Genomic DNA, 7653 nt, shown 5'->3' with positions numbered 1-7653 from the left:
AATTATGAATTTTTTTTCTTATTACATCATTTTTTTCTTTTTACCTCTTCCCTGGCCTATCCACTCCAATATATATATATATATATATATATATATATATATATATAGTAGGTATTCATTTACTCTGACTCTCTTACTGATTCGAGCAACGTCTCAATCCCTTTGATCTCCAAATTCTGTTGCATCACTCATCACCACCAAGAATCAAATCAGAATTTGGAACAATTAGTGAATTGAGTATTCCTTCCTCTTATCTTTACCTTTATCGTTGAATTTAGAAAGTGAAGGGAGAAGAAAACACACAAGCCACAAAAAGCAACTTTTTTGGTCGCTTCACACTTCCACAGCCTACTTTTCTTTTGACGTTGTGAAAACAAAAGCACTACCTTCCATTTATATATGGAAATTTCTAAACTTTAGAAAGAATAAGGTGATAATTTCTTCGTTTTATTTTATAAACATGATAAATGACGTGAAGAGTATATATATATATATATATATATATATATATATATATATATATATATATATATATATATCTACAAATATAATAACATTATATATATACACGTAGAGGGATATATGTGATTGACTGAACAGTTACGAAAAAAGTCTTCTATATAGTTCATTCTCAGTGTATCTCAACCAAAACCAAAAACTATATAGTTCATTTCCTCTGCCACAATTTATGAATTTAGAGTCATTACAACCCCATCACTGGCAGTGTACAAAGCCCAACTGAGAACAAAGAAAAAGGTACAAAGAGCAAAAACATTCAGAAGAAAGAGGATCTGTCATCTAAATTTTCTCCCTTCAAACTTCAGCACTATGTATCGTTATCTAGGACTGCGTTTTTTTTTATCATGGTTTTGGTCTCTCATTTAGTGTCCTTTTTTGCATTTCAGATCCACCAGAATTTAGACACTGCTTTTGTGGATAACGGAGACAATGTCATCTCAGAATCAAACAGAGGAAGCATTAGTCACGAACCTCAACGAGACAGATCATGAAGTTGGCAACACAAGGGAAGAAGAGAGGGAGCAAGACCAATCCATGTTCAAATTCAAGAGCCTCCTATGGCATGGTGGTTCTGTTTGGGATGCATGGTTCAGCTGTGCTTCAAATCAAGTAATTAAATCACCACAACCATTAGACTCAAATACCCAAAAAAACAAGGAACTTCCAAAAATAATTCTTTGATTTAGTTCATAATTTAAGAATGAAAGTTATACCATTTTTTTATATAGGTAGCTCAAGTGCTATTGACTCTGCCATACTCCTTTGCCCAACTTGGCATGGTATCAGGCATCTTGCTTCAGATCTTCTATGGCCTCATTGGAAGCTGGACTGCTTATCTAGTCAGTGTCCTCTACATAGAATACCGCACCAGGAAGGAAAAGGAAAATGTCAGCTTCAAGAACCATGTCATTCAGGTTGGTCTTTTGTGTTGCCTTCTTGAGACTTTTTTCATCTTCAATCATTAAATTTGGAAAACAAATTCAAGCTCCATGACGATAATTCTTTAAACTTGTGTTAATAATAAATAATGTAAGATTGAATTAGATTTGAGGGGAAAAAATATTCAAAAATTAAAATTAGTTTATAATAATATTTTAATTTGTAAAATCTCTTATATTAGCTTCCTCAAAATATGATATTTGATTTTTAACACTGTAATTAATCTGTTAAGAAAATTTACAGCAACTGAATTGGATTGTACTGTTCTTGATTTCAGTGGTTCGAAGTTCTTGATGGGCTACTTGGTCCATATTGGAAAGCAGTGGGGCTAGCCTTCAACTGTACTTTCCTCCTCTTTGGATCTGTGATTCAGCTTATAGCATGTGCAAGGTACGACCTTTGCTTCTATTTTTAAGGCAACTTGAAGCAACCTTAAGTGGGTTTTCATCCGATTCCAATAAATTTTATGTTTTTTCCCCCTTTTTAATGCTTCTTTGCCTCGAACAGTAACATCTATTACATAAACGACAAATTGTATAAACGGACATGGACTTATATTTTTGGAGCTTGCTGTGCCACCACTGTGTTCATACCATCCTTCCACAACTACCGAATCTGGTCATTTTTGGGTCTTGGAATGACCACTTACACGGCTTGGTACCTTGCTATTGCAGCCATCCTTCATGGCCAGGTGATAATTAAATCACTTGTCTATAGCCACACTTTTTATGATATCTTATTATACCCTTGAAAATTGAAACAATTAACGATCAGTAAAGTACTATGCCATACGATATTCAACATCTTGCAAATGATGTTTGCAGGTAGAAAATGTGACACACTCGGGTCCAACAAAGCTAGTGTTATACTTTACTGGAGCCACTAACATACTATACACGTTTGGAGGACATGCTGTGACTGTGTTAGTTTACCTTTTCCTTAGCAGAATCATGGATCTATATTAATTATTCTATCCTCCGTCATATTTCTCTTGTTCGTTTTTTTCTGTTTTCCTACACGGCTTCTCTTTGCGGCTTTTGTCGGTTATCTCGATTTTCGAGACCTGCGGGCAGCAACAAAATCATGCGAAAACGGCTTTTTCTTGTTTTACTTTTGTTGGCTTGAAAAGGCAGAGTATTCGTCGCTTCTTATTATATCTGGGAAAATTCTAAAGTTGAATGGTCGTTATTTCTACTTTTTGATTGTGCGTCCTTTCTAAATTAAGTAAACTTTGGATACCGAAAAATTACAGTTTTATTGGATGGTCGGTTCCTATCGTATCTTTTGTCCCCAACCAGCGCAAAGTTCTAGTTATACACTAAATTCATTCCATCAACGTGTTGATTTCACGACAAAAAAGTACAATAAAGTCAAAAACCTTAAAATACTATAGAAGCTATATATTAATATAATTATTTGAAAATATTATAAAAAAATATGTTATTAATCACAGCCTCCATTTTTATTGTGATTATTCTTGCTAGATGTTTTGTGCATAAAGTGAATAATGGTGACAAATGTTGCAGAGAGATTATGCATGCCATGTGGCAGCCCCGAAAGTTCAAATACATCTACTTGCTAGCCACTTTGTACGTTTTCACACTAACGATTCCTTCCGCCGTAGCCGTTTACTGGGCTTTTGGTGATCAGCTTCTTGACCACTCCAACGCCTTCTCTCTCCTCCCCAGCTCTGGCTTCCGTGACGTTGCCGTTATCCTCATGCTCATTCACCAGGTATATCTCCCACATTGAGTTTAATTTGTTGAACACAATGGCATGCATGTGATGGATAAACTTGTATTAGTGAGTGACAGAAAATGTAATGTGTGTAAATATGAATGCAGTTCATAACGTTTGGGTTTGCGTGTACTCCGTTGTACTTCGTGTGGGAGAAGGTGATTGGAATGCACGACACAAAGAGCATTTGTTTGAGGGCACTTGCACGGTTGCCAGTGGTGATACCAATATGGTTTTTGGCTATAATATTTCCTTTCTTTGGGCCCATTAATTCAGCTGTTGGCTCTCTCCTCGTTAGCTTCACTGTCTACATCATCCCTGCCCTAGCCCATATGCTCACTTATAGAAAACCCTCTGCCAGACAGGTAAATCTTCTCATCTCTTTCCTTACCCCACCTCTTATGTCACTTCTGCCCCCATTTTAATCACTCTCTCACACTACCCATTCATTTTCAATATCATTTATATGTCTCTCTAAATTAGTCACAATCATCCAACAACACCGTGTTGCTGTGAAACTCAGCTTCATCTCATAAATAACATCTTAATTTATGTATTATAGATAAAATTAAGAAAAAAAAACATAGTTGAAATGAGATATTCCATTAAAAGTGAGTAATAAGGTTTTTTTTTTTTTTTTTATAGATTTAGTTATTAGTAAAACTGAAAGATATTTCGTACTAATAACATGTTAAAAGATCCGTCAAATATTGTCACATAAATTTTACTTACATTAATTTTTTTAGTAAAAATATCATTTTAAATTTAGTTAATATTGTATAATTATCTTAATTTATCACTTTCAGTATATTATTGATAATATTAACGACTAAAACAAATTTTTTAAAAATTACAATCACTAAAAATAATAATTTTAAATTAAGGAATAAAAATAAATTTACCTTGAATATAAAGTACTAAAAGCAATTTTTTTTCATTTTGTAGAATGCTGCTGAGAAGCCTCCTTTCTTCATGCCAAGTTGGACTGCAACGTATGTCCTCAATGCATTTATTGTGGTATGGGTTTTGGTGGTTGGATTTGGGCTTGGAGGATGGGCCAGCATGATCAACTTGTTAAAGCAAATTGATACATTTGGACTTTTTGCCGAATGCTACCAGTGTCCCATACCACCACCAGCGGGAGCACCACCACCTCTTGCCCATTCCTTACCTGATGGAGGAGGTGATCTAGTAGGATCATGGTCACCTCCAAATTTATTGAAGATTATTTAAATTACTATAAAAAATTAGTTATATGTTAAACATTTTTTTTTATGTTATATGCATGTAGAATTTTCTTCTTCCTCCTCCTCCTCTTCTTTTTTTCATTTTTGGCCGTCCTGAAATTAAAGTTCTGTCTCTGTCTCTATGTGCATCATGATGTTAGTTGTCATGGGATTCAAACATTGTAAAGTATTTTAAGTTTATTCATCTGGTAATTATCCGAAAATAAATTCCTCACACCTTACATACTTGACACGAGCTGTGTCCAAAATTAATTCAATACAATTAACATTCAATAATTTTTAATGCTAATGTATTTAAATGGAGAGAATATACGTACATACTAGACTTCTATATCAATTGTGACAAAAATTATTTAAAAAGTATTCTACACATCAATCGTAGAGAATCCGATCCAAATAATGTCTTGCTAGAAGTCTCAAAATTTAGAAAAGAATGTCAATATTCTACATTGATGGTTAAATAATCTATATAGAAAATACATTCTAAATTAGTTTATCTAATAATCGATTTAGATTTTTTTAATTAGTTATTTAACAATCAATTTAAAATGTGTTTCCCAATAATGTACAATAACCATCGTGTCACATACTATATATTGGTTTTACTAAAACCAATGTAGACCGACAGTGTTCAAAGTCTTATTTTACTAGTTATATTAAACGCACAAAAAAATCATAATCATTTAAAAATAAATTTTTTTTTTATCTAATAGCTTCTAAAATAAAAGTGTCACCGAATCCAAGACTCAATCCACAAATGCTAAAAGAATGTCAAAATAGCATACAAACGAAACATAATATAAAAAAGTTATATATAAAACGCAACTAAATTTCAAATGGGTGTAAGATTCGACAAAATTAAGTACGTCATAATTTTCAACATCAAATATAATGCGGACTTTAATTTGGAAAAAAAATTATATAATGTTGAAAATAAATCAAATGGCAATTAGACAATGAATGAATAAATAGGCTCTTGACTAACAAGCAACATTTTTCGATAGTATCAAGTCCTTAATATTAACCAACAACTTTGGCCATTGATACATTTCTTGTAGCTAGGGATGTCTCGGCCACAAAAATGTTGCGCATCTTTTGAGATTGATTGAAGCTTGAGTGGTTAATTTTGTGATCGGACAAAAATTAAATAAGAATAGTAATTGAATCTTTAGAAACAAGTGATAGGTTAATTTATAAATTGGTCATTTTTTCTTACTTGAATTTTCTCTCAATTGTAATATGCTTTAATTCTTGCAAATTCAATTTTTTTTTCTCTAATGCTTGTGACAATCCTTATGAGACGACAAAGATAGTTTGTTTGTCATGTACTATAGTTTTATTATTCCTATTATTATTTGACCTACGTACCCCAACATATTTGGGAGACAAACCAATGAGAGAAGAATGAGTAACTCTATGCACGTTTGCTTGAATATTTAATATAAAGCTCGCAGTTTTCCATTTAAATTTTATATAACATTTAATTTGATATTAGACCAAAGTTTAATGGTTGTAGTGTCAATCTAAAGAGCCCTTTAATTGTAATATATGTTGACCCCATTAAGGCAGTTAAATTTAATGGCAGATATAATATAGATATGAGTGTTCAGAGTTGAATTTGATTCAGATTAAAATAAGGACATGTTTGATTCTACATTAAATATATCTGGAATTAATTTCATTGTATTTAAAATGACTAAAATCATACTTATAGTATGTTTGATTATTAGTAAAATTGATTTTAAGATGTGAAAATTAACATCTACTTAGAAACAACCATATATCAGTAGCTTCTCTATATATCAAACAAAATCAATTTTGAGATTTTATCTATCCAGATTTATAATTACGCACTCGAAATCAATTTTGATAACAAATTTTTAAACAATATTTAATATGAAAATCAAGTTTATACCATTTGTTATCCAAACGAAAATTACATTACTTATGACTAATGCTTACTAAAAAGAAATTATGTAAATTCACATTGATTCAAAATTAATTATATTAATGCATATTTAAACACACAATAAAATAAGTCAAAATTAATCAATTTTTACAATCTAAATCAAACCAAATCGATCAACAATAAATTGATTCAGTTAGAAATAATCAATTTTTTAAAAAAATATTGTCATATTTCAATTTTTTAAAACATAAAAAAAATACATGATTTCATCTCAAAATTTAAAAATAAATTTATTAATAAAAAAGTGAACATTCAAATGTAATTAAAAAAGTAATATAAAAAATATGAAATTAAAGTAGTTCAACAAAAATTAAAGTAATTCAATATAGTTGAATAATGAGTACCAAAAGAGATAGTGTGAGTGAGTGAGGGGAGGAGGTGCCACATGCAACCCTAGGCATGGTAAGTGGTGACACTAGGAATCCTAGGTAAATCCATACGGGACAGGATGTCAAGTGACTAATGTTAATGTGTTATTAATTAATAATACAATAAAATTATGAATAAAAAAAATTAGTTTAGTTTTTATATTATCGTCTTTGTAAAATACAAATCCGTGATCTGAACTAACTAAGGTTGAATTTATTTAATTTAAATCAAATTTGATTTGATAAAAAAATTCAAATTAATTTAATTAATTTGGTTTGTATTGTTAATTTTATCGGATTATTCAAATCAATAAAAAAATTCTAATATAAATTAAGGAAAACTAACATTAAGTATTTGGTATTTAAATTATACATGTATTAAAATGACTTCTATATATAATAATAACTTATGATTATTATGTATTAAAAATTTGATATAAATATATGTATACTCACATCAATATATTCGTACAGTGATCTCACTTTAAAAACAACACTGCATGAACCCTTTATCATCTTCAATATTTTAACATTTTCTTTTTCATGGTTTTTCTATGTTTTGTGAAAGGAACAAAATTCAAGCTTGTGATCTCATGGTTTACGCCACCAATATTTTAGAAGGATAGAAATTCCTAATGGGACTTGAGGTTTTTTTCTCAAAGATTATAGTAACTTTGTTGTTTGAGATAAGAAAATAACTTAGGACATGACTATAATGATGTGACTTGATAGGCAGACAGTTGGATGAAATTAATGTGTTGGAATGAAATTTTATTATAGTGAAGAAAATATTTGAGAAATGAGAAATATTAGAAGTTTCTAAGTAAGAGATTACATATATAATTGGTTTTTTTTTACTTAATACAAATTTTAA

The 7653-nt window shown here is 30.6% G+C and overlaps 1 protein-coding gene across 1 annotated transcript; it reads left to right on the top strand.

Annotated features, from left to right (window-relative positions):
- Nucleotides 1-597: 597 nt before the first annotated feature.
- LOC109808457 (auxin transporter-like protein 4) lies at nt 598-4667 on the top strand. Its single transcript, XM_020371473.3, has 9 exons — nt 598-756; nt 906-1128; nt 1248-1433; nt 1736-1848; nt 1966-2149; nt 2283-2380; nt 2985-3192; nt 3303-3560; nt 4141-4667. Exons 2-9 carry the CDS (start codon nt 949-951, stop codon nt 4426-4428), a joined length of 1515 nt encoding a protein of 504 aa, XP_020227062.1. The 5' UTR covers nt 598-756; nt 906-948; the 3' UTR covers nt 4429-4667.
- Nucleotides 4668-7653: the final 2986 nt, after the last annotated feature.

Source organism: Cajanus cajan, chromosome 3 (genome assembly GCF_000230855.2).
Source record: "Cajanus cajan strain Asha chromosome 3, NIPB_CcT2T_4, whole genome shotgun sequence".
NCBI classification, from domain to species: Eukaryota; Viridiplantae; Streptophyta; class Magnoliopsida; order Fabales; family Fabaceae; genus Cajanus; species Cajanus cajan.
This window is presented reverse-complemented; position numbering and strand designations above follow the sequence as displayed.

Coding starts and splice junctions, on each gene's coding strand:
- LOC109808457 (XM_020371473.3), top strand. CDS start 949: ATGTCATCTCAGAATCAAACAGAGGAAGCATTAGTCACGAACCTCAAC. Junction 1,849..1,965: donor CAGCTTATAGCATGTGCAAG/GTACGACCTTTG, acceptor TGCCTCGAACAG/TAACATCTATTACATAAACG. Junction 2,150..2,282: donor CAGCCATCCTTCATGGCCAG/GTGATAATTAAA, acceptor TGATGTTTGCAG/GTAGAAAATGTGACACACTC.